Source organism: Engystomops pustulosus, chromosome 9 (assembly GCF_040894005.1).
Source record: "Engystomops pustulosus chromosome 9, aEngPut4.maternal, whole genome shotgun sequence".
In the NCBI taxonomy this organism is placed as follows: Eukaryota; Metazoa; Chordata; class Amphibia; order Anura; family Leptodactylidae; genus Engystomops; species Engystomops pustulosus.
This window is the reverse complement of record NC_092419.1, coordinates 25445248-25473083: the sequence shown is the minus strand read 5'-3', so window position 1 is coordinate 25473083 and position 27836 is coordinate 25445248. Positions and strand designations below refer to the sequence as shown.

At 41.5% G+C, this 27836-nt stretch overlaps 1 protein-coding gene across 2 annotated transcripts; it reads left to right on the top strand.

Annotated features, from left to right (window-relative positions):
• The first annotated feature begins 1516 nt into the window (after positions 1–1516).
• LOC140076994 (uncharacterized) lies at positions 1517–17212 on the top strand. 2 transcript variants are annotated; one of them, XM_072123818.1, is made up of 12 exons: positions 1517–2255; positions 3990–4052; positions 6406–6453; positions 6762–6827; positions 6918–7013; positions 8018–8103; positions 8134–8176; positions 9230–9274; positions 10778–10879; positions 12470–12502; positions 12943–12994; positions 17089–17212. In XM_072123818.1, the coding sequence occupies exons 1-11, from the start codon at positions 2192–2194 to the stop codon at positions 12954–12956; spliced, it is 660 nt and encodes a 219-aa protein (XP_071979919.1). In that variant the 5' UTR covers positions 1517–2191; the 3' UTR covers positions 12957–12994; positions 17089–17212. The 2 variants fall into 2 exon arrangements, with proteins under 2 accessions (XP_071979919.1, XP_071979918.1); XM_072123817.1 differs by having other exon boundaries at positions 1518–2255; positions 8018–8176.
• Positions 17213–27836: the final 10624 nt, after the last annotated feature.

Here is a 27836-nt window from a genome sequence, read left to right as displayed (position 1 = left end):
TGTGTTGAGGACATTACTGATCTGTACAGACTTGGTGATGTCCTCCTTGTTTTATATGGTTGTGCTGAGGACATTACTGCATTGTACAGACTTGGTGATGGCCTCCTTGTTTTATATGGTTGTGCTGAGGACATTACTGCTCTGTACAGACTTGGTGATGACCTCCTTGTTTTATATGGTTGTGCTGAGGACATTACTGCTCTGTACAGACTTGGTGATGACCTCCTTGTTTTATATGGTTGTGCTGAGAACATTTTTGCACTGTATAGACTTGGTGATGACCTCCTTGTTTTATATGGTTGTGTTGAGGTCATTACTGCTCTGTATAGACTTGGTGATGACCTCCTTGTTTTATATGGTTGTGCTGAGGACATTACTGCTCTGTACAGACTTGGTGATGACCTCCTTGTTTTATATGGTTGTGTTGAGGACATTACTGATCTGTACAGACTTGGTGATGTCCTCCTTGTTTTATATGGTTGTGCTGAGGACATTACTGCACTGTACAGACTTGGTGATGGCCTCCTTGTTTTATATGGTTGTGCTGAGGACATTACTGCTCTGTGCAGACTTGATGATGACCTCCTTGTTTTATATGGTTGTGCTGAGGACATTACTGCTCTGTACAGACTTGGTAATGACCTCCTTGTTTTATATGGTTGTGCTGAGGACATTACTGCTCTGTACAGACTTGGTGATGGCCTCCTTGTTTTAAATGGTTGTGCTGAGAACATGTTTGCACTGTGTAGACTTGGTGATGACCTCCTTGTTTTATATGGTTGTGTTGAGGACATTACTGCTCTGTACAGACTTGGTGATGACCTCCTTGTTTTATATGGTTGTGTTGAGGTCATTACTGCTCTGTATAGACTTGGTGACGACCTCCTTGTTTTACATGGTTGTGCTGAGGACATTACTGCTCTGTACAGACTTGGTGATGACCTCCTTGTTTTATATGGTTGTGTAGAGGACATTACTGCACTGTACAGACTTGGTGATGTCCTCCTTGTTTTATATGGTTGTGTAGAGGACATTACTGCACTGTATGGACTTGGTAATGACCTCACTTCACTGTGTGGACATGGTGGTAACCTTACTGTTATATATATAGAGTTATTAATATCTTAAATTCACTATATGGACTTGGTGATGACCTCACTGTAGTAAATGGACTTGATTTTGACATCACTCTATTGTATGGATTAAAGAGAATATTTTTGTCCTACTCCACACATTGACAGTACACAACTATGTATTGTTCATCCCACTCAGTGCAGTCATTATAAAGAATGGTAATTTTCACAATGACAGTCTATAGCTGTGAACAATTATAGTGTTTTAGTTTATATGTTCTTAGAGCTTAGACTCATCCTATAATGATCATACTAATATATATGGGATCACCCTCAATCATAAGTCATCTGGTTCTATACTTAAAGGAACAGTCTTGGTGAAGCTGATCCCACATGGAGGGGGTGGGGCATGTGAACGGAGAGGAATTACTCTGAGATTTGCTATGGTATGTTATGGCATCATAACAATTTATAGACTTCTACATGAATCTACAATGAAGTGACCTGCTTAATAAAAGGGCACGTGAGATTCTATTTTTTAGAGGTATTTTTGCTAAGATTTTGTTCTTTAGTCTGAGTTCTCCTTATCATACAGTAGCCATTAACCGGAGGTGTAAAGTGGGTTGATCTTCACTTGATTTATGGAAATCCTTTATAAATTCCCTTATTATGTTAAGGCTCAAGGCTCTCCCTTCTGGCTCTTCCAGTCGTGCGGCTCATCTCTGGTTGTGATCACATCCCCTGTTAAAAAAGAAAGAAAAGATAGTGAGTTATTAGGAGAGATGGAGACTCATACTGTATTGGATGAGCTCAGTCACTTCTGACACCCAGGCCTTCTGCCTTATTAGTGATTAACATCTCAACCATAAAATCAGTATAAGGACTGTAATTTTTAGGTGTGGAGCTTCCTGTCACCTCCAGTAAGTAAGTCCTCCTTGACTGTGATGACTCCTATTATGGTCCATGAGGGTGGAGACCCAAGAGAAGGTTCTAAGTGTAGGGATGGGTCTTGATAATACATGACATATATAAGTGGAGGCTCACGAGAGAGGAAGACGCTCATACCTCAGGGTACCTGACCGTATACTCCTACCTAGAAGATCTCGTGAAGGTCAGAAATGGTGGACATTAGAGCATTGTTATCACTTTTACTGGTGGCTGGATTCCATCTTCCGATGAGTTGTGAGTACATTCATGCTTGGTGAATTGTATTGTTGACCATATCATAAGTTTTCTCGAAAATATCACACCTTGTTATTAGGATGGGTTTCACTAAAATTTGCTCAACATATTTGTCTATACATCTTGTTGCTTGTCTTCTTCATCCTCGTTTCCCATCATTTCCAACAAATGTTTCCATCTTTGGATGCTGTGTCTAGAACCGAGCTTAGTCCTGTATGTCTCAACAGTCGGTTCAGACTGAATAGGTCAAGTTTTTATCAAAAACACAGCTCCTACTTCCTAAAGCACTGATGGCTAACCTATGACACGCGTGTCAGTGCTGACACACGTAGGCATTTTCACTGACACGTGGCTGCCTTAGAGTTAAGTTTCATCCTACATGACCAGGTGCAGTAGCCGGGAGGCTGAGAGATTGCACTGAGCTTCCAGCACTCCCCTCCTCCTCCTCCCCCCCGGGCCGGCTCTTCCCCATGTGTGAGCTGTGCCTAGTGTCTCCAGTCAGCACAGGTATCAGCATGGGGCACAGCAGGAGAGGTGACCCGGCCATATACCCAGGAGGCTCCTCTGCAGCTCCTGATAGTTGTGGTGGGAGGAAGATGGCAGCAAGTCAGAGGTCACATCGCTGCTGCCTTGTGTGATGTCCCAGCAGCTGCCACCTCTACACTGACCATCTCCACAGCAGGGGCAAGGGAGGAAAACCACTCTCATCATATAGTAAGTAAGGTCAGTGCACTGATAGAAGACAGTCATCAGGGCTTGTGTGTCAGTTTTGTGACGTACAAGTCCTGAAATAATCACAACGCCTTGCAAATCGCCAGACATTGCGATTATTTTGCTCCTCACACCTTCTCCATGCCAAGAGGGCATGAAGGAAATGCAGACAGTGGCGCCTGCGCCCTCGCTATAACCTGTGAACTTTCATGACTGAAAGTTCACAGGTTACTAAGCATTTCCACACTTGTCTGATTGTAACCGATCTATTACAATGTGTGATTTGCACAAAGTAATAGATGATGTGGAAAATCCCCATATACTGCCATACTGTAGTATGGCAGTACATGGTAGGATCAATCAGACAACCTACAGTTAAAGTATCCTAGAAGTTAAATAGTATACAGATTTAAAACAAACTGACATTGTACACTGTATGAATCCTGTTTTTTACGAAATTCTTTAATAAAAAGAGAATTGATAAAAAAAAATAGTATACAGATTTATACAGATTTAACTATAAATATCACAAAATTATGTTTTTTTTGTCATGGTGACACACCACCAGAGTTATGCTCGGTTTTTTGGCGAATTTTGACACGCCAAGCTCAAAAGGTTGCCCATCACTGTCCTAAAGTAACATTCACCTGGTAGGAGTTTTCTGGGACCTTAATATTAGTGACCTGTCCATAGTTTTAGTCATTAATACCCCAGACCTGGAGTTGAACCCTCCTGATGATCTCGTGGTGATGACCTATTCTATGGAAAAACCCTTTATTGCCATCTTCTGACATGTTATTAGATAGCACTAGTGTTGACCATGAGATAGGACTTAGTATGAAGATCCCATTGTAGTTTTTTGAAGCCTTTATTTGAGGTCCCATCTCTGAAACTGATAACTTAACGACATCTTCAAGGACTTTCGGTTCGTATTCATATAGGGATGAGAGAAACGTACCTATTTGCAATCGGGATTGTGCAGTTACTGAAGTTGTGGTTATTATTACTGTTCTATCTCTACAGACTCTGCACCAGTTGATATCCCTCTGGTTAATCCGACACGCATAAATGTAAATGCTGGAGAAGGTGAGTTGTCCCTGGGTAACAACTGAGGGTCCCAAATATAGATTCACTCTATCATCTACTTATATCCCCTGTGTCTGACAGACATTTTTTGTTTGGGGGTTTGGGCGCCTGCCCATTCTGCCCATGTAAAGATCCGCCTTCGCACCTACTCACAAAAAATACATCACAAAATCTGATTTGTTAATGTTTGGAAAAAACTAATTTAAGGAACTGTGTTTACACTTTGGCTCTAATCTCTACTTTCCATGGGGAGGAACACAGCATAGTGTCTTTAGAGGACATGACATGCAATCTCCCCAAACACAGCACCTACAAGCCTCTATGAAGGCTCATGCATAAAAGGAAGCACTTATACCTTATACCTCTCAAGTTGCCGGGCTCTTCAGAAAGCAGACATTCCCTATATTACCCTCTTCAAGATACACAGAGGCCATGGTCCTGTTAAATCCCTCTCATGTTATGCACCACCTCTAAGCAATATTTACCATGTTATTTACCACCCCTGAGGAATCCACTTATCATACAACACCCTGAAAGAATCCATCCAGTCATATACCACCCCTGAGGAATCTACTAATCATGTACCACCCCTGAGGAATCTACTAATCATGTACCACCCCTGAGGAAGTGATACGTCATGTACGACCCCTGAGGAATTGTAAGTCATGTACGACCCCTGAGGAATTGTAAGTCATGTACGACCCCTGAGGAATACACTTATGTACCACCCCTGATGAATTCATTAGTCATATGATAATCTATAAATCCTCATGTTATTTACCACCCCTGTAGAATTCCCATGTCATGCACCACCCCTGAGGAATGTACCATGCCTTGGGAATCAATAAGTCACGTACCACCCCTCAAAAAACAATCAAGTCATGTTCCACCCCTGAGGAATCCATAAGTCATGTACCACACATTCTCCTTATGATAAGTCCTCCTAATTGAAAGTCTACATCTGTGTTGCAAATGAGAAATCCACACTCTCTAGGCTACATGCACATGACCGTAAGCATTTTGCGGTGCCATATTTCTCGCCATTTCCCTGTCGCCAATTTTGGTAGCGTTGTCAAGGTATACCACTGTGAGCTGCTTTTTCCGCAAAGAAACTGTGAGCTGCCAAATGATGTCACAGACTTATTCAGCCAAAAATTTGGTAATGTGATATGGTGTCATTAGCTTGTCCAACTCCCAGTTTGGATTGTTCACCTGACCAGCCCAGACTACATTTTGACTTTCTTGAGAGTGAGGATAGACTCCATTGCTGTTTGTAGCTGTGGATTCTGGCATTTTCTGGCTTTTTGGTGATGGAGTACAATCTTGTAGAAGATCTTTTCTTGGACAGGGTAATTCTAAGGCATTTTAAAGGGAACCTGTCACCAGGGACCTCATTTTCACTAAAGACAGGTTGCAAAAGCCCATTACATCTGCATTGCACATATGTCTTTCTACCTTTTCTAATCATTTGCATTACAATATAATTGTGTGTTATAACTTCCCTTGCACCCTGACAGAATCCTGTGTAGTCCTAGGGGATGGGCTTTGGTTTGGATGCATTTCAAAAAACAACATGTGACTTGTCTGTGCTGCTCACTCTGCAGCTCTCAGCCCCCACCTTTGTGCTCCCATACTGCTCCTCCCTCCTGCTCCTTCACAGAGCTCACAGCCTGGTGAGCTGACACCAGTGGGGGAGAGAGGAGCCCTACAAGGGCACAAAGGTGGGGGCTGAGAGCGGAGGAGTCTGCTGCACAGACAAGTCACATGTTTTTTTTAATACATCCAAACCAAAGCCCAACCCCTGGGACTACACAGAGGATTCTGTCAGGGTGCACAGAAAGTTATAAAACACAATTATATTGTAATGCAAATGCTTAGAAAAGGCAGTAAGGCAGATGTGCACTGCAGCTGTAATGGACTTCTTTAACCTGTCTTTAGTGAAAATAAGGTCACTGATGATAGGTTCCCTTTAAATTCTCCAAAACTCATCTACAAATTCTCTTGCAAAATAATCCTGTTCCCTGTCCTGTCACACTCTGCACTTTGCAAAACCTGGAAGGTCAGGCCCTCCCACAGGTCCTGGTCTCTTGGGCAACGCAAAAAACAGTCCAAATCTGGCGGACTTCAAAGTGTCATCTGATTTGGCTGTTTTTACCGGTCCCATAGACTTCTATTGGTGTGACCGTGCCGTACGGTTCAGACAGAAATATGGTCAATCAAATTAAGAAAAATAATAATACATGGCCAGAAAATGTGGTCATGGTCGTGTGCGTGTAGCCTTACTCTACAGCTCCTTGTGGTCTGTGCTTTCTTCTCATGTGGTTCATTAATGCTCTGTGCTATTTCTTCCCAGTTCTAGTTACTATCCCCACCCAGAGGCAGCCGTCTATAACCCCTACAGGTGAGTATAAGAAGTACCGCCTCATCCGTTTTTTTGGGGGCTCCTTCATTCCTATTCCCCAAAAATGTCTTCACCTGATTTCTTCTGCCTCGAAGGTCCATGATTAATACTCCCCATGGTTTACTATATATCTGATGTAACGTGTCGCCTGTGTGTCCGAAAATTTCGGTTGAGAGGACAACCACTGGCAGATTCTTATGTTCTGGGTGGCCTTAGCTGGTATCATGAAAATTGGTCCAGTGACATCTCCATCTCTTTCATTCTTATGACCATCTATTGTCCTTGATTGGTTAATATCTTTGTCTCAGGCAGTACCATCAATACTTCTGCTGGTTCTGGTGGCAACCAGATGTCTTCTACAACCCCCAGACCTGGTAAGGAGTCTCATACTGCTGATTTTTATATTCTGTGGCCTAGATTTTAAACAATTCGTACAATTGATCATCTGGTTTATTCCTCCACAGCCGGAACTGTGACAGGACTGAGAAGCACAGGATCACCGATACCAGTCACCTCTCATACAGGCAACGTTTCAGGTCAACCAGTGTCCCACAGCAGTGGTAAGTAAGCACTACAGTAGATCGATGACTAGACAGAGAGACGCTTCCAATGTTCAGAACACTAATTTGTGTTGCAGTACCATTTCTCACCACTGGCAGCAGCAGATCTATTATTATAATATTATAAACAACAAGGCAACAGCGCTACTAGTGGTGAAATGTGGAACAGTCCATGATTTTTTCTTTTTTTGTTATGTGTTTATTCCATACAATGAGTGGTCTGTGTGCAATGCAGACAGAAACAAGTGCCAAGTTGAGTCATACCATGAGCCTCCTGGCACCTCGTCAATAGGTTTGCTTGTTCTGTAGGGTACACGTTAACCCGTCGGCACTTGTATTGTGGTTGTCAATGTCAAAAATTTTAATCTAATTGAAAAATGCAGATGAGCTCCTTATAATTATCGGCAAATGCCACAACATGTAGACTGGTCCACATAATAAACACAGGATCCTCTGGTGGGCTCAGGTTCTCTTGTATTAGTAGGACTTGAAGGACCCTTGTAAGCATTTGCATTACAATATAATTGTGTTTTATAACTTTCCATACACCCTGACAGAATCCTCTGTGTAGTCCCAGGGGTAGGACTAGATTCAATTCTTTGCAGCTTGGTGTCACTACTTATGGGGGATCATTCCCATATTATCTATATTAGTTATTATGTATGTTTTTAGTGGGTAGCTGGACCAATAGAAGTTTTGCAGTAGAGAAATAGGGCTTTAGGCACTGCCTCTTGACACTAGGACACTCCTAACATTTGTCTGATGCAGGTTATCTGAGGCCATAGGAAAAGGAACTAGAGATAAATGGACACAACAATTGCGTTTGTGTTTGGGTATTGTCTGATTGGCCAATTTGCGAATTTGGCAGTTTGGCTACCTAACCCAAACCCTAATAGTTGGGTCCGCTCATCTCCACCCACAACTGATTGATCATAAGCATTAGAGAATAGGTGATGCAACACTGGAGTCTATATGTAATGCCTAATATTTTTTTAACCCTTCAGGTGGAGCATTGACTAGCGCCACCACCGGCTCATCCAACACCGGCTCATCCAACACCGGCTCATCCAACACCGGCTCATCCAACACCGGCTCATCCAACACCGGCTCATCCAACACCAGCACCAGCTCATCCAACACCAGCTCCTCCGATACCAGCTCAGGTAGATTTCATCAGATGTTCACCCACAATGCACTTTTATGAATATAAGACCTCACATGGACATGGGGTTTCTATGCATCTGTATTATGAACCTGAGCATCTTAATGGGTTTTTAAGCCAAAATTATTGGTTACAACTTGCAGTGTAGACAACCAGAATATGTAACATAGACAGGCCAAGGGGAGCAGAAGACCTTTGAGAAGACCCAGACAACAGATGAACACAAAGTCCAACAGTGGACAACACTGTAGATGACACCAAAGACCTTGGTGAACACAGAACTTCAATCCATGAAAGGGCTCAGCCATGACAATGCCCGTGACGACAAGTCGGACAACTCCACCTAACATTTTACACAGATCCAACCCCATGCTGTTGAGTGTTATCTTTCCATTGTTACTCCTTCCTCCCAAATGGTTGTGTCTGGTATTACAGCTCATATCTACTGAATAGAATGGTGTCGTGCTGCAATACCACACACAACCTGTGGACAAGTGGGGCGCTGTTTTTAGTATTGACACCTCTTCCCATGATTATAAGTTGTGTGTATTATAAGTAGATGTGCACCCAAGTAGACCCCAGACGTCTGAGTCCTCTACTATGTCACCCAGTCCTGATATATTACAAAACAGAAACTTATTTATCATTTTTGTCTTTTTTGTCACCCCCCCCCCCTCGATTCTAATTGTAGCACCAGTAAATGGATCAGTCCCCACTGCTGTAAGTTTGTTCTTAATGTCTTAATGGAATCTTAATGTCTTCAAAATTCAAGATCTCTGCTTGCTGCCAGTAAATCGGAGCATTCTTAATTATATATGCACCTGTACAGATCTAATGCTTCCTCACAGCTGAGGGTCTGTTACAATTTTATCCAGTCTAGTAGATCCCTGTGTACTATGGTATATATGTCACATGTGTGTATGTGTATATGTATATATTATATGTATGTTTACTGAATGTTTCCATTTCCTAAGTTGAAATGCAAGCAAAATGAGAAAGTTGAAGAATTTTTTTTTTTTTTTTGATTATTTTTATCACATTTTATATTTTTCAGTGATCCTCAATGTGAACAGAAATATCAGCACTTTCACCATTCCCGGTAAGAACATATTTGTGTCAACCCGGTGTTGATAGAACCCGGAATGATGAAAGATGTAATATACTGCTCCATGTAATACACTACTGCTATCACATGAGCGCAGGGCTCATACACTGATGTGAACACAACGAGCTGCAGATTCCTAATTATTAATCATTCCTTTATTTATATAGCGCGCACAGATTACGCAGCGCTGCACAGAGTTTGCCAAATTGGTCCCTGTCTCCAAATAGGCTCACAATCTAATCAACCTACCAGTATGTTTTGGAGTGTGGGAGGAAACTGGAGGACTCAGAGGAAACCCACACAAGCACGGAGAGAGCATACAAACTGTTTGCAGATGTTGACCCTGGGACTTGAACACAGATCCCGAGCACTGCAAGGCTGTAATGCTAAACACTGAGCCGCCATGGTGCCCATTCCTATTAGACGATGCAACTAAATTATTTGTTATTAGACAAAGTTGTAAATCTGCGATGCCAGGTCCTTGGTTACAAACCTATTGAGAATTTATGGAAGGGGTTTAAAGGTCCTACTGGGGTCCAGTAAGTTAAAAAAAAATAACAAATAATGAAAAAAAACCATCAAATCCATTTTAACCGTTTTTTTTTTACTTAGAAAAATACATTTAATTCGCTGAGGATACATAATAATAATAATTCTTATATAGCGCCTACAGATTACGCAGCGCTGCACAAAGCATGCCAAATACATCACTTTTTGCTTAGTTTACCCCAAATTAAACTAAAAAAAATATATATTTAGAATGTATATAGATTTACATATAAGGTCACCCAACAAATTAAAAAGTTCTGTGGATGGGTGATCAGCAGGGGTGTACCTAGGAGAGGCAGGGCCTCAAAGCAAATGTCTGAATGGGGCCCCCCTTACCCTTAAAAAAATATATACATATCTGTACGCTCACATATGTTTATACAATCACGCACATTAATACACACCTTTATACACTCATGCACAGACATTTATGCACCAGTACATACATTTATACACTTATACATACAGTATATACGCATAAAATACACAGAGTATATATACATCCTATTATTGCACATACAGTATATACAGATCATATATACACATTTATACAGTATATACACATACACTGTATATAATGGTGCACATCCTCCATTCTTTAGTGATGTCGGGCCCCCTGACACTGCGGGCCCCATAGCAGCTGCTACCCCCGGTATCAGTACATAGCAAAACTTCTTTTAAAAGAAACAAATCAATCATGTGTAATAAAGAGACTGGGCCGTAGGGGGCAGCCTTGCTACGAGCAGACTCGGCAAAGCTAAGTCCTATCCAATAAAAATAGTGAAAATAAAAATACCATTACAGGGCAAGACCTGGCACACAGCAGCCCCGGGGGTTAGTTGCGGCCTCCCAGGGTAGTCATTGCCTCACTCTTCCTGTTCGCTGTATTTCTCTTCTGTAATTATTTTATGACCTGCACTGATATTTTTCATGTTTTTTTTCTTTTAGCTTTTACAAACGCTCAGCCTCATGTACCCGTGTCGCTTGGATTCAGACCTCCAGTAGTCAATGGACACTTGGTCAACCCTTGCCCTGACCAGTGCCCCAATGGTAAGCTGGGTCCTAGGACAACATCCAATTTACATCACCAAACAATGTAGGTTTGTTTCCAAAAACAGCGCCACTTGTAGTCACAGGCCACGTCTGGTATTGCAGCATAAATTCATCAAAACTGTAATACCATACACAACCTGTGCAGAATTGTGGCGCTGTTTCTAACCCCATAAAACACATCTAGCAGTGGATATGAGATTTTGAAGTACAAATGTGAGAACTGTGAAGATTTCTCACACGGATCATTGTGCTGGAGGACAGGGGATCACATAAAATGACAGATTACATGACTCAGCGAAAAGCCGAAACAAGCCAAGCCTGAAATAGATGCTGTAAGTACACCCTGATCCGCCGTGTCTTACTCATCATTTACTCTGCTCCCATATCCAGCTCAAGATTTAGGTAGAAATTTGCCAAAAATATTTAGCATGAAACTTAAAAAAATGGACACCGCTTGTAGGGGATCAGGCAGATCTGAAAGCAGCACAATACGGAGCAGGAGGAGCTGAATGTTTAGGTTGCTACATTTTGGTTTATTATTTTCATGGAAAAAAACTGAAATCAGTAATGAGACAGCTTAGTCATTAAAGGGGTTGTCCACTTCGAACAAATAATTCATATAATTTGTATAATGAAAAGTGATACAATTTTCCAATATATTTTCCGTATCAATTCCTCATGGTTCTCTAGATCTCTGATTTATGTCATTCTAAAAGAAGATCTATAGGCCCCTGGTCATGTGATGTCACACAGGTGCACAGCTCGTTATATGCCTGGCCATGTGATGTCACACAGGTGCACAGCTCGTTATATCCCTGATCATTTGATGTCACACAGGTGCACGGCTTTTTATATGCCTGGTCATGTGATGTTACACAGGTGCACGGCTCATTATATATGCCTGGTCATGTGATGTCACACAGGTGCACGGCTCATTATATATGCCTGGTCATGTGATGTCACACAGGTGCACGGCTCATTATATGCCTGGCCATGTGATGTCACACAGGTGCACGGCTCGTTATATGCCTGGTCATGTGATGTCACACAGGTGAGTGGCTCATTATGTCTCTGGCCATGTGATGTCACACAGGTGCACGGCTCATTATATATGCCTGGTCATGTGATGTCACACAGGTGCATGGCTCGTTATATATCCCTGGTCATGTGATGTCACACAGGTGCAGGGCTCGTTAGATCCCTGGTAATGTGATGTCACACAGGTGCACGGCTCGTTATATGCCTGGTCATATGATGTCACACAGGTGCACGGCTCATTATATCCCTGGTCCAACCAGCGTACAGGACGAGGTAGTCGCAATTCCTGACGCACATATGTTTATCCATAGGAAGTAAACAATGAAGTTTCCTATAGAATGACAGCAAGCAGAGATCTAGAGAATCATGAGGAATTGATACAGAAAGTACATTGGGAAATTGTAGAACTTTTTGTTACACAAACCATATCAAATATTTACTGGACATCCCCTTTAAGGTAGCTATTAGCCAATACCCAGCTTTCCTAAAGAGTGGCAACAAAGAAAACTGATATATAACTAACCCATAAATGTCTCTTTATCTTCACAGGTCTTGGTGGAAACCCTCCATGTGTCTGTGCAGGTGAGCACTGAGAACTCTGTATAAGGGTGAAGGTCATAGATAGTATGGGAACACAGTCTATCCTCTATACAATGGCTTCTCGGGAACACCGTTTTAAAGGGGTTAATCTGGGAACGGAAAAACATGGCTGATGTTACCACAAACAGCTCCTCATCTGACCATGGCCAGTGCTGGTATTGCAGCTCGGCTGTATAGAAATGTATGTAGCACACACTTCCCCTGGTCAGGTGGGGCGCTATTTTTGGAATAAAGCAACCATGTTTTTGGAACCCTGGATAACCCCTTTAAGTAGTGCCCCGGCGGCACATCAATGCGCTGCCACCCTGATAGATCCGGCACGTGCCGCCAACGTATGATACATGTGGTTTTACTACAAATAATAAATGTTCCCCAGGTACAATAATAACCTCTAAACCTCTAATCTGTGTTCAATCTGTTAGTGTCCAGAGTCTGAGCCTGTGGTGAACTACGACTGCAGCGAGTAATGAACAGGTTGGTACCGGACTAGTGAGCTGTAAATTTGTATAAGATTAAGGAGTAGTAGTAGTGTGGGAGTAGTAGTAGTGTGGTAGATTAGTTAGTAGTAGTATTCTTGTAGATTAGTGAGTAGTATTATTGGAGCAGCTTAGTAAGTAGTATTGGTGTAGTAGATGAGTGACTACTAGTATTGTAGTAGATTGGTGAGTAGTAGTACTGTTTTAGATAAATGATTAGTAGCATTGTAGTAGACTAGTGAGTAGCAGTTTTGTGTTAGATTAGGGGATAGTACTATTATAGTTTATTAGAAAGAAGTACTGGTGTGGTAGATTAGTATTCTAGTAGAATAGATAGTAGTAGTGATGTAGTAAATCAGTAAGTAGTATTATTGTAGTAGACTGATGAGTAGGACTATTGTAGTAGATAAAGAGTAGTATTTTAACAGTAATGTTTAAGTAATAGCATTGCAGTAAATTAGTAGAAGTGGTGTAGTGAGTAGTAGTGGTGTAGTGAGTAGTAGTGGTGTAGTGAGTAGTAGTGGTGTAGTGAGTTTTAGTGGTGTAGTAGATCAGTGAGTAGTAGTGGTGTAGTAGATCAGTGAGTAGTAGTGGTGTAGTAGATCAGTGAGTAGTAGTGATGTAGTAGATCAGTGAGTAGTAGTGATGTAGTAGATCAGTGAGTAGTAGTGGTGTAGTAGATCAGTGAGTAGTAGTGGTGTAGTAGATCAGTGAGTAGTAGTGGTGTATCAGATCAGTGAGTAGTAGTGGTGTATCAGATCAGTGAGTAGTAGTGGTGTAGTAGATCAGTGAGTAGTAGTGGTGTATCAGATCAGTGAGTAGTAGTGGTGTAGTAGATCAGTGAGTAGTAGTGATGTAGTAGATCAGTGAGTAGTAGTGATGTAGTAGATCAGTGAGTAGTAGTGATGTAGTAGATCAGTGAGTAGTAGTGGTGTAGTAGATCAGTGAGTAGTTGTGATGTAGTAGATCAGTGAGTAGTAGTGATGTAGTAGATCAGTGAGCAGTAGTGATGTAGTAGATCAGTGAGCAGTAGTGATGTAGTAGATCAGTGAGTAGTAGTGGTGTAGTAGATCAGTGAGTAGTAGTGGTGTATCAGATCAGTGAGTAGTAGTGATGTAGTAGATCAGTGAGTAGTAGTGGTGTAGTAGATCAGTGAGTAGTAGTGATGTAGTAGATCAGTGAGTAGTAGTGGTGTATCAGATCAGTGAGTAGTAGTGGTGTAGTAGATCAGTGAGCAGTAGTGATGTAGTAGATCAGTGAGTAGTAGTGGTGTATCAGATCAGTGAGTAGTAGTGGTGTAGTAGATCAGTGAGTAGTAGTGGTGTAGTAGATCAGTGAGTAGTAGTGATGTAGTAGATCAGTGAGTAGTAGTGATGTAGTAGATCAGTGAGTAGTAGTGGTGTAGTAGATCAGTGAGTAGTAGTGATGTAGTAGATCAGTGAGTAGTAGTGGTGTAGTAGATCAGTGAGTAGTAGTGATGTAGTAGATCAGTGAGTAGTAGTGATGTAGTAGATCAGTGAGTAGTAGTGATGTAGTAGATCAGTGAGTAGTAGTGGTGTATCAGATCAGTGAGTAGTAGTGGTGTATCAGATCAGTGAGTAGTAGTGATGTAGTAGATCAGTGAGTAGTAGTGGTGTAGTAGATCAGTGAGTAGTAGTGGTGTAGTAGATCAGTGAGTAGTAGTGATGTAGTAGATCAGTGAGCAGTAGTGATGTAGTAGATCAGTGAGCAGTAGTGGTGTAGTAGATCAGTGAGTAGTAGTGATGTATCAGATCAGTGAGTAGTAGTGGTGTATCAGATCAGTGAGTAGTAGTGGTGTAGTAGATCAGTGAGTAGTAGTGGTGTAGTAGATCAGTGAGTAGTAGTGATGTAGTAGATCAGTGAGTAGTAGTGATGTAGTAGATCAGTGAGCAGTAGTGATGTAGTAGATCAGTGAGTAGTAGTGGTGTAGTAGATCAGTGAGTAGTAGTGATGTATCAGATCAGTGAGTAGTAGTGATGTAGTAGATCAGTGAGTAGTAGTGGTGTAGTAGATCAGTGAGTAGTAGTGATGTAGTAGATCAGTGAGTAGTAGTGATGTAGTAGATCAGTGAGCAGTAGTGATGTAGTAGATCAGTGAGCAGTAGTGATGTAGTAGATCAGTGAGTAGTAGTGGTGTATCAGATCAGTGAGTAGTAGTGGTGTAGTAGATCAGTGAGTAGTAGTGATGTAGTAGATCAGTGAGTAGTAGTGATGTAGTAGATCAGTGAGTAGTAGTGATGTAGTAGATCAGTGAGTAGTAGTGATGTAGTAGATCAGTGAGTAGTAGTGGTGTAGTAGATCAGTGAGTAGTAGTGGTGTAGTAGATCAGTGAGTAGTAGTGGTGTAGTAGATCAGTGAGTAGTAGTGGTGTAGTAGATCAGTGAGTAGTAGTGGTGTAGTAGATCAGTGAGTAGTAGTGATGTAGTAGATCAGTGAGTAGTAGTGGTGTAGTAGATCAGTGAGTAGTAGTGATGTAGTAGATCAGTGAGTAGTAGTGATGTAGTAGATCAGTGAGTAGTAGTGATGTAGTAGATCAGTGAGTAGTAGTGATGTAGTAGATCAGTGAGTAGTAGTGATGTAGTAGATCAGTGAGTAGTAGTGGTGTAGTAGATCAGTGAGTAGTAGTGATGTAGTAGATCAGTGAGTAGTAGTGGTGTAGTAGATCAGTGAGTAGTAGTGATGTAGTAGATCAGTGAGTAGTAGTGATGTAGTAGATCAGTGAGTAGTAGTGATGTAGTAGATCAGTGAGTAGTAGTGATGTAGTAGATCAGTGAGTAGTAGTGATGTAGTAGATCAGTGAGTAGTAGTGGTGTAGTAGATCAGTGAGTAGTAGTGGTGTAGTAGATCAGTGAGTAGTAGTGGTGTAGTAGATCAGTGAGTAGTAGTGATGTAGTAGATCAGTGAGTAGTAGTGGTGTAGTAGATCAGTGAGTAGTAGTGATGTAGTAGATCAGTGAGTAGTAGTGATGTAGTAGATCAGTGAGTAGTAGTGATGTAGTAGATCAGTGAGTAGTAGTGATGTAGTAGATCAGTGAGTAGTAGTGATGTAGTAGATCAGTGAGTAGTAGTGATGTAGTAGATCAGTGAGTAGTAGTGGTGTAGTAGATCAGTGAGTAGTAGTGATGTAGTAGATCAGTGAGTAGTAGTGGTGTAGTAGATCAGTGAGTAGTAGTGATGTAGTAGATCAGTGAGTAGTAGTGATGTAGTAGATCAGTGAGTAGTAGTGATGTAGTAGATCAGTGAGTAGTAGTGGTGTAGTAGATCAGTGAGTAGTAGTGGTGTAGTAGATCAGTGAGTAGTAGTGGTGTAGTAGATCAGTGAGTAGTAGTGGTGTAGTAGATCAGTGAGTAGTAGTGATGTAGTAGATCAGTGAGTAGTAGTGGTGTAGTAGATCAGTGAGTAGTAGTGGTGTAGTAGATCAGTGAGTAGTAGTGATGTAGTAGATCAGTGAGTAGTAGTGGTGTAGTAGATCAGTGAGTAGTAGTGATGTAGTAGATCAGTGAGTAGTAGTGATGTAGTAGATCAGTGAGTAGTAGTGATGTAGTAGATCAGTGAGTAGTAGTGATGTAGTAGATCAGTGAGTAGTAGTGGTGTAGTAGATCAGTGAGTAGTAGTGGTGTAGTAGATCAGTGAGTAGTAGTGATGTAGTAGATCAGTGAGTAGTAGTGGTGTAGTAGATCAGTGAGTAGTAGTGGTGTAGTAGATCAGTGAGTAGTAGTGATGTAGTAGATCAGTGAGTAGTAGTGATGTAGTAGATCAGTGAGTAGTAGTGATGTAGTAGATCAGTGAGTAGTAGTGATGTAGTAGATCAGTGAGTAGTAGTGATGTAGTAGATCAGTGAGTAGTAGTGATGTAGTAGATCAGTGAGTAGTAGTGGTGTAGTAGATCAGTGAGTAGTAGTGATGTAGTAGATCAGTGAGTAGTAGTGATGTAGTAGATCAGCAAGGAATAGTAGTGTAGTAGATAAGTGAGAATTGTAAAAGTGCCTCCCTTCTTGTATATAAAGTTATTAGTGACCAGTATGACAGGATATAACATGTAATATATTCTAATCATCCTGTATTATATTGCAGGCTGCGTATTCAACATGTCCAGAAGGGCGGCGCCATACACTGCCTTATACATACACCGTGTGACCTCATCCCTGGATTCAGGGGCTTCAAACTTTTTTTTTAAATAAAAATCAATGATATCAGCAAGAAACCCCTCGTCCCATTCTCTGTGTTTTTGGATCAGATTTCTTCACTTTCTCACTCCATACCTGGTCTATTAGTGCTAGTGGGACTAGTCAGATAGCCTGCGCTCTTCTAGATTTACAATGCCAGGCCTGTCACATTGCTGAGGTGTTGTTGGCACACCCACCTATGCACCCGCTCAGACTGGTAACACCGGATGTATAGATTATGATGTGCCTACTTTACCTGGGTCTGGGGCAAAAGATTAGGGCAGGTGTGGAAGAAACCTGGGGTAGCAGCCATGGCAACTGCTATGGGGCCTGTAGTGTCAGGGGGCCGCCGAGCATCCAGAGTTTGGAGTCAGTCTACATCCATGTAGGATCTGTGCTTACTTCTCTAAGATGTTTGGAACAATCTCCCTGCAGAATTCCTGTAAATACCATAACAATTGGTATAGAAGTGTCCCTAGAAGAAGTGTTCTGTAGGTAACGGGCGGTGACACCGAAAATTGAAGGGATTTTCCTAATTCACCCTGCATTTGTTATTCTCCTCTACTTCCTCCTCCATTGCATAAATTATAGATGTGTTGATCATTAGCATAATATTAACCTCTTATTAGCATCACAAGCAGCCGGTGCCTGACCCTGATCATGGGTGCAGTGCTGTGCTCCCATACCCTGACCTCTACTAACCTATACACACCAGAGATTTCCCATACTGTACCGTACAGCAAAAGTAACATAAACGCCTAATCCTCCCAGATGTACAGCAACACTCCCTTCCTATATAACGCATGTAGTATGAGCATAGTAAAGTAGCTGTGTAGTAAGTGGTAATAGACAAGTAGATGTTGCTGTTTATTTGTGAGTAGTATTGTAGTAGATTAGTGAATAGTGAGTAGTATTGTAGTAGATTAGTGAATAGTGAGTAGTATTGTAGTAGATTAGTGAGTAGTATTGTAGTAGATTAGTGAATAGTGAGTAGTATTGTAGTAGATTAGTGAGTAGTATTGTAGTAGATTAGTGAATAGTGAGTAGTGAGTAGTATTGTAGTAGATTAGTGAATAGCGAGTATTATTGTAGTAGATTAGTGAATAGTGAGTAGTATTGTAGTAGAATAGTGAGTAGCATTGTAGTAGATTAGTGAATAGCGAGTATTATTGTAGTAGATTAGTGAATAGTGAGTAGCATTGTAGTAGATTAGTGAATAGCGAGTATTATTGTAGTAGATTAGTGAATAGTGAGTAGTATTGTAGTAGATTAGTGAGTAGTATTGTAGTAGATTAGTGAATAGCGAGTATTATTGTAGTAGATTAGTGAATAGTGAGTAGCATTGTAGTAGATTAGTGAATAGTGAGTAGTATTGTAGTAGATTAGTGAGTAGTATTGTAGTAGATTAGTGAATAGTGAGTAGTGATCTGGTCATGGACAAGTGAACTGAAGTGTTGTAGACTAGTGAGTTGTAGTTGTGTATTAGATTAGGGAGTAGTAGTTATGTTGAAGACTGATGAGTGATGATACTTTAGAAGAGTAGTCAGCAGGAGATGAACTGGAAAGGCAGATCTCTACATGCTCTAATGTAATGTATTGTAGTAGATTGGGAAGGAGCATTGGTGTAGTAGATGAGTGACTAGTAGTATTGTAGTAGATTAGTGAGTAGCATTGGTGTAGTAGATGAGTGACTAGTAGTATTGTAGTAGATTAGTGAGTAGTATTGCTGTAGTAGATGAGTGACTAGTAGTATTGTAGTAGATGAATGACTAGTAGTATTGTAGTAGATTAGTGAGTAGTATTGGTGTAGTAGATGAATGACTAGTAGTATTGTAGTAGATTAGTGAGTAGTATTGGTGTAGTAGATGAGTGACTAGTAGTATTGTAGTAGATTAGTGAGTAGTATTGGTGTAGTAGATGAGTGACTAGTAGTATTGTAGTAGATGATTGACTAGTAGTATTGTAGTAGATGATTGACTAGTAGTATTGTAGTAGATTAGTGAGTAGTATTGGTGTAGTAGATGAGTGACTAGTAGTATTGTAGTAGATGAGTGACTAGTAGTATTGTAGTAGATTAGTGAGTAGTATTGGTGTAGTAGATGAGTGACTAGTAGTATTGTAGTAGATTAGTGGATTAGTGAGTAGTATTGGTGTAGTAGATGAGTGACTAGTAGTATTGTAGTAGATGAATGACTAGTAGTATTGTAGTAGATTAGTGAGTAGTATTGGTGTAGTAGATGAGTGACTAGTAGTATTGTAGTAGATTAGTGAGTAGTAGTATTGTAGTAGATTAGTGAGTAGTATTGGTGTAGTAGATGAGTGACTAGTAGTATTGTAGTAGATTGGTAAGTAGTAGTATTGTAGTAGATTAGTGAGTAGTATTGGTGTAGTAGATGAGTGACTAGTAGTATTGTAGTAGATTAGTGAGTAGTATTGGTGTAGTAGATGAGTGACTAGTAGTATTGTAGTAGATTGGTAAGTAGTAGTATTGTAGTAGATTAGTGAGTAGTATTGGTGTAGTAGATGAGTGACTAGTAGTATTGTAGTAGATGATTGACTAGTAGTATTGTAGTAGATTAGTGAGTAGTATTGGTGTAGTAGATGAGTGACTAGTAGATTAGTGAGTAGTATTGGTGTAGTAGATGAGTGACTAGTAGTATTGTAGTAGATTAGTGAGTAGTATTGGTGTAGTAGATGAGTGACTAGTAGTATTGTAGTAGATGATTGACTAGTAATATTGTAGTAGATTAGTGAGTAGTATTGGTGTAGTAGATGAGTGACTAGTAGTATTGTAGTAGATTAGTGAGTAGTATTGGTGTAGTAGATGAGTGACTAGTAGTATTGTAGTAGATTAGTGAGTAGTATTGGTGTAGTAGATGAGTGACTAATAGTATTGTAGTAGATTAGTGAGTAGTATTGGTGTAGTAGATGAGTGACTAGTAGTATTGTAGTAGATTGGTAAGTAGTAGTTGTATAATAAGGAATAGTAGTGTTGTAGTAGAATAGTAAGAATAGTGATTATTAGTTTTGTATTAGATTATTAGGTAGTAGTATTGTAGTAGATTAGTGAGTAGTATTGGTGTAGTAGATGAGTGACTAGTAGTATTGTAGTAGATTAGTGAGTAGTATTGGTGTAGTAGATGAGTGACTAGTAGTATTGTAGTAGATTGGTAAGTAGTAGTTGTATAATAAGGAATAGTAGTGTTGTAGTAGAATAGTAAGAATAGTGATTATTAGTTCTGTATTAGATTATTAGGTAGTATTGTAGATTATTAGAGAGTAGTGTTCCCTGAGTTATCGCTCTAATACAGATGTCAAAATTTTCGACTGGGCAGTGCGGTGGCTGAGTGGGTAGCACTTCTTCCTTGCAGTGCTGGGATCCTTGGTTCATGTCCCACCCAGGTCAACATCTGCAAAGAGTTGTATGTTCTCTCCATGTTTGTGTGGGTTTCCTCCAGGTTCTCCGGTTTCCTCCCACACTCCAGGCACACTGCAGCGCCTCGTAATCTGTGTGCGCTATATAAATAAAGAATTATTATTATAATTTAAGTTGCAAAAACATCACTATACCTGCTCTTGGCAGGTGTAGGGAATATCTTTAAGGTATTTATTCTACTTTTTGGGAACTGTTGTGCAACACATGAGGGGAGGTTTCTCCTGGTAGTATATATGACAGTGATGGCGAAGCTTTTGGAGACAAAGTGCCCAAACTACACTGAAAATCCACTTATATGTTGCAAAGAGCCAACATGACAATTTAAGCAGTAACTAATTGATCCCTGCTGTATCACAGGTTTTGATCGTATTGGCGTCCTGAGTTCAATACAGAAGAAAGATAATGGGGAAATTTTGATAGTAGCTTCTCTTCAGGGACCCCTGAAAAGGAAAAATAAGGGGACCCAGAGCAGGAGCTACAATGATAATCCATCTCTGTCCATACCTTCTTTCTCCTCCTGTATTCCTGGCAGCCAAGGATATCCCTTTAAAATAGTGCTGAGCTGGGCACGTCCTGGGATGTATTGGACCAGAGGAGGAAGCCTTGAGTTCTATCTGGCAAACTATGTGTTGGGGTGGAGGCCTGGGTGCCCACAAAAAGGGCTCTGAGTGCCACCTCAGGCACCCGTGCCATAGGTTTGCCACCACTGATATATGATATATGAGTATGGTATTATGTGCATATGTCTGTGTAGCTTACATGTTATTATTGTAGTATTAATAAGGGGAGGCTGCTCCTGATAGTATATATGATATATGAGTATGGTATTATGTGCATATGTCTGTGCAGCTAAAATGTGTAGTAACAAGTGTGATGTGCAAGGGGGGCTCGATCCAAAGTTCACATTGGGGCCCACTGAGGTCCTTTTACTCCACTATTGCCCAGATACTATGATAATCCTCTAATGCCCTCCATGTGCCTCTCATAAAATAATAGTAGTAACTCACCAATGTAGCAGGCTGCAAAATATTAATAAATATTCTCTATTGTTCTGTGTATTGTTAAATGTAATTTGATACAAATAACTATACTTGGTGTCAAAGTGATTATTCACAAAATACGTCACTCAGTGGACACCAGAAGGACTCGATGATACTTATATAAAGTCTCCTTTATTGGCGTCATCCAGGATACAAGATACTTGCGCAGGTTATCAGTCACGTGTCCATGTCAGTCAATGGGGCAGATTTACTTACCCGGTCCATTCGCGATCCAGCGGCGCGTTCTCTGCGCTGGATTCGGGTCCGGCCGGGATTTATTAAAGTAGTTCCTCCGCCGTCCACCAGGTGGCGCTGCTGCACTGAAAAGCATCGGAACGCGCTGGAGTTCACCGGCTCGGGCTGAGTGAAGGTAAGTGCAAGCTCCGCAACAGATTTTTTGTTTTAAATGCAGCGTTTTTTCCGAATCTGTCGGGTTTTCGTTCGGCCACGCCCCCCGATTTCCGTCGCGTGCATGCCAGCGCCGATGCGCCACAATCTGATCGCATGCGCCAAAATCCCGGGGCAATTAAGGGGAAATCGGCGCGAATCGGAAATATTTGGGTAACACGTCGGGAAACCGCGAATCGGGCCCTTAGTAAAGTATCAGTCAGAGTGTGTTCTGGGGATGGCCGAGAGGTTTCCATCTCTTCCCGTAGCTCTTCATATATCGTTATACATTACACCTGTTGTGTCTTCTCCATGTGTCCAAGATGTGAGAGCACAAGAGTTTCAGTTGTGAGCGTCGTCCAGCTGTCGTAGCCTTGATGTATCAGCCTCTCGGTACCAGCCGCCATGACACTGTCCGTTTGTCATATATAGTCATAGTAGAGGTGTGACTTGTAGTGTTGGAGGTTCTGTGTCCCTATATATGGTATTCATATATATTTAGGCTGGATGTAATGTACATCCCTAATTGTGTATGTCACAGCTCATGTATGGCTATCAGTTTAACTCTTCATGGTCTAATACTGATGAATTTGTGATAAATAATTATTTAACACAGGCGCTATGGACATCAGTGAGTGATAGAATGGTGAAAGGATCTTAGTTTAGTAACTTTTCCTTTGTTAGGGCACCATCTTTATTACTCCATGTAATCCCTCATGTCCTATAAGTAATCTACACACACAGCAAATTACTATCATGTAATGAGATATAAAACCTGATATCACAACATACTATAAATCTGTATACTCCGCGCTCTCCTGACATGTCTCTATGAAGTCTCGGTAATTTACTTCTCCAGTCTGGCCTGGGGCTGAGGATAAGGAGCAGATACCGTGATGAATGTGTGACGCGTCTACAGCCGGAAAGACTGGTTCTGACTTCCATGTTACATGTAATACTAAGAGCTCCGGAATGTATCTCCATAATGTACTTGTCCCATAATCCATATGTAGAGGAGAAGGTCCATGTCTGTTCAGAAAGTCTTGTAGGATATTATAGATTTATATGTAAGTTTTCACACTATAGTTCCAGAACCCATGGCAGAGCACCTTCATCTACATCTCCGGGTATGCATAAAGATAGAGAAAGACCACAATAACAGAACTGAAATTCTTCTTCATAGTCCCAGATAAATCTAAGAGATGCTGTAGATTAAGGCCTCATGCACATGACCACGATCACCCTCACACACGGCGGGTCAATAGGAAATGACTGACTGCACCATGAATGTGCCCAATGCCGGAAAGACTGGTTCTGACTTCCATGATATATGTAATACAAAGAGCCCTGGAATATATCTGTATAATGACAACACTGCAGCCATAGGAGAAGCAGGAACTTGACGGTGGTAAGGGGGGACCTATAATGACTGAATTTAGGTGATAGCATTGATGTAAGATGCTGGTCCTTGGTAAAAGAACAGAGTGGCTGATGTATAGTGTAGTAATGTAAGAGAACAGAGTAGGTGGGATAGTGTAGTGATGTAAGAACAGAGTGGGTGGGATAGTGTAGTGATGTAAGAGAACAGAGTAGGTGGTGTATAGTGTAGTGATGTAAGAACAGAGTAGGTGGTGTATAGTGTAGTAATGTAAGAACAGAGTAGGTAGTATATAGTGTAGTGATGTAAGAACAGAGTAGGTGGGATAGTGTAGTGATGTAAGAGAACAGAGTAGGTGGGATAGTGTAGTGATGTAAGAAACGAGTAGGTGATGTATAGTGTAGTGATGTAAGAACAGAGTAGGTGGGATAGTGTAGTGATGTAAGAACAGAGTAGGTGATGTATAGTGTAGTAATGTAAGAACAGAGTAGGTGGTGTATAGTGTAGTGATGTAAGAACAGAGTAGGTGATGTATAGTGTAGTAATGTAAGAACAGAGTGGGTGGTGTATAGTGTAGTGATGTAAGAACAGAGTAGGTGGGATAGTGTAGTAATGTAAGAACAGAGTAGGTGGTGTATAGTGTAGTAATGTAAGAACAGAGTAGGTGGGATAGTGTAGTAATGTAAGAGAACAGAGTAGGTGGGATAGTGTAGTGATGTAAGAACAGAGTAGGTGGTGTATAGTGTAGTAATGAAAGAACAGAGTAGGTGGTGTATAGTGTAGTGATGTAAGAACAGAGTAGGTGGGATAGTGTAGTAATGTAAGAACAGAGTAGGTGGTGTATAGTGTAGTAATGTAAGAACAGAGTAGGTGGGATAGTGTAGTAATGTAAGAGAACAGAGTAGGTGGGATAGTGTAGTAATGTAAGAACAGAGTAGGTGGTGTATAGTGTAGTAATGTAAGAACAGAGTAGGTGGGATAGTGTAGTAATGTAAGAGAACAGAGTAGGTGGGATAGTGTAGTAATGTAAGAACAGAGTAGGTGGTGTATAGTGTGGTAATGTAAGAACAGAGTAGGTGGTGTATAGTGTAGTAATGTAAGAACAGAGTGGGTGGTGTATAGTGTAGTGATGTAAGAGAACAGAGTAGGTGGGATAGTGTAGTGATTTAAGAACAGAGTAGGTGATGTATAGTGTGGTAATGTAAGAACAGAGTGGGTGGTGTATAGTGTAGTAATGTAAGAACAGAGTAGGTGGGATAGTGTAGTGATGTAAGAGAACAGAGTAGGTGGGATAGTGTAGTAATGTAAGAACAGAGTAGGTGGTGCACATGACCACGATCACCCTCACACACGGCGTGTCAATAGGAAATGACTGACTGCACCATGAATGTGCCCAATGCCGGAAAGACTGGTTCTGACTTCCATGATATATGTAATACAAAGAGCCCTGGAATATATCTGTATAATGACAACACTGCAGCCATAGGAGAAGCAGGAACTTGACGGTGGTAAGGGGGGACCTATAATGACTGAATTTAGGTGATAGCATTGATGTAAGATGCTGGTCCTTGGTAAAAGAACAGAGTGGCTGATGTATAGTGTAGTAATGTAAGAGAACAGAGTAGGTGGGATAGTGTAGTGATGTAAGAACAGAGTGGGTGGGATAGTGTAGTGATGTAAGAGAACAGAGTAGGTGGTGTATAGTGTAGTGATGTAAGAACAGAGTAGGTGGTGTATAGTGTAGTAATGTAAGAACAGAGTAGGTAGTATATAGTGTAGTGATGTAAGAACAGAGTAGGTGGGATAGTGTAGTGATGTAAGAGAACAGAGTAGGTGGAATAGTGTAGTGATGTAAGAAACGAGTAGGTGATGTATAGTGTAGTGATGTAAGAACAGAGTAGGTGGGATAGTGTAGTGATGTAAGAACAGAGTAGGTGATGTATAGTGTAGTAATGTAAGAACAGAGTAGGTGGTGTATAGTGTAGTGATGTAAGAACAGAGTAGGTGATGTATAGTGTAGTAATGTAAGAACAGAGTGGGTGGTGTATAGTGTAGTGATGTAAGAACAGAGTAGGTGGGATAGTGTAGTAATGTAAGAACAGAGTAGGTGGTGTATAGTGTAGTAATGTAAGAACAGAGTAGGTGGGATAGTGTAGTAATGTAAGAGAACAGAGTAGGTGGGATAGTGTAGTGATGTAAGAACAGAGTAGGTGGTGTATAGTGTAGTAATGTAAGAGAACAGAGTAGGTGGTGTATAGTGTAGTGATGTAAGAACAGAGTGGGTGGGATAGTGTAGTGATGTAAGAGAACAGAGTAGGTGGGATAGTCTAGTGATGTAAGAACAGAGTAGGTGGTGTATAGTGTAGTAATGTAAGAACTGAGTAGGTGGTGTATAGCGTAGTAATGTAAGAGAACAGAGTAGGTGGGACAGTGTAGTGATGTAAGAACAGAGTGGGTGGGATAGTGTAGTGATGTAAGAGAACAGAGTAGGTGGGATAGTGTAGTGATGTAAGAACAGAGTAGGTGGTGTATAGTGTAGTAATGTAAGAACAGAGTAGGTGGTGTATAGTGTAGTAATGTAAGAGAACAGAGTAGGTGGTGTATAGTGTAGTGATGTAAGAGAACAGAGTAGGTGGGATAGTGTAGTAATGTAAGAACTAGAGATGAGCGAGCACTAAAATGCTCGGGTACTCGTTATTCGAGACGAACTTTTCCCGATGCTCGAGTGCTTGTCTCGAATAACGAGCCCCATTGAAGTCAATGGGAGACTCGAGCATTTTTCAAGGGGACCAAGGCTCTGCACAGGGAAGCTTGGCCAAACACCTGGAAACCTCAGAAAAGGATGGAAACACCACGGAAATGGACAGGAAACAGCAGGGGCAGCATGCATGGATGCCTCTGAGGCTGCTTAAACGCACCATTATGCCAAAATTATGGGCAACAGCATGGCCATGACAGAGTGACAGAATGAAGCTAGAAAGCATCTAAAACATCCAATAATTGACCCTGACACTATAGGGGACGGCATGCAGAGGCAGCGGCAGCAGCGGCAGGCTAGAGAGTGTCTTGGCAACATACCCCAAATGGACTCAGGCTTAAAACCAATGGGTGGCAGAGAGGAACCAAAGGAGGTGAGCAAGAAGCGCTCAAATAATATCGGTAAATGATAAAAGTTTGCCAGTATATTTTGTGGATTACACAGCAGGGTGGCGACAAAGTTAACAAGTTTGATGTGGAAGCCATGAAAACAACCCAAAATTCTGCCTGACACAGCTCATTTGATAAGGGGACCATGTATGGAGGCAGTGAACTAGTAGTAGATTAAAGGTGCTGCAGTGAAAACTATGTTAGTTGGATCTTGGGATGGAGCTGGCGCTCCGCTCCCAGGCGAGCTTTCGCCAATCCAAGCCCCTGTCTCTAGGCTACTCCCCAAACAGCACTTCTAAGAACCTTTTGTATAAGATCAAGTGTAGTAGCGTTCTTATAAGTTTGGGATATGGCGGGTGAGGGGAATGTAAACAGATGCGCAAGAAGCGCTGAAATAATATCGGTAAATGATAAAAGTTTTCCAGTATATTTTGTGGCTTACACAGCACGGTGGCGACAAAGTTAACTAGTTTGATGTGGAATGCCCTGTAATAGCTCTTGGGCGGTGTGCCTTTTATCGCCTAGGCTCAGCAGTTTGAGCACCGCCTGCTGTCGCTTAGCGACGGCACTGCTGCTGTGCCTAGAGCTACCGACTGATGGCGCCATGCCCACGGATGGTAATTCGGAGGAGGAGGAGGTGGAGGAGGGATGGGAGGAGGAGGAGGTATAGTAGGCCTGAAAGACCTGGACCGAGGTAGGCCCCGCAATCCTCGGCGTCGGCAGCATATGACCAGCCGCAGGGTCAGACTCGGTCCCAGCCTCCACCAAGTTAAGTGTAGTAGCGTTCTTATAAGTTTGGGATATGGCGGGTGAGGGGAATGTAAACAGATGCGCAAGAAGCGCTGAAATAATATCCGTAAATGGTAAAAGTTTGCCAGTATATTTTGTGGATTACACAGCAGGGTGGCGACAAAGTTAACAACTTTGATGTGGAATCCATGAAAACAACCCAAATTTCTGCCTGACACACCTCGTTTGATAAGAGGACGATGTATGGAGGCAGCTATATGGACGACTTTTGGAGGTAGCAATGGAGACAACGTGTGGAGGCTGCTATGGAGACAATTTAATTTGGATAGTGCCTGTATGTGGCAGTCCAAAAAAGTTTTCAAACCAGAGGAGCAGGTAGGTGGCCCTCCAGAAAAATGAAATAGATTGAGTGCCTGTATGTGGCAGTCCAAAAAAGTTTTCAAACCAGAGGAGCAGGTAGGTGGCCCTCCAGAAAAATGAAATAGATTGAGTGCCTGTATGTGGCAGTCCAAAAAAGT

Bases quoted from the DNA above. Each gene is read 5' to 3' on its own strand.
- LOC140076994 (XM_072123817.1), top strand. From the start codon at position 2,192: ATGGTGGACATTAGAGCATTGTTATCACTTTTACTGGTGGCTGGATTC. The intron at 2,256-3,989 runs GTGAGTACATTC...CTATCTCTACAG, and splicing joins ATTCCATCTTCCGATGAGTT to ACTCTGCACCAGTTGATATC. The intron at 9,275-10,777 runs GTAAGAACATAT...TTTTTCTTTTAG, and splicing joins CAGCACTTTCACCATTCCCG to CTTTTACAAACGCTCAGCCT.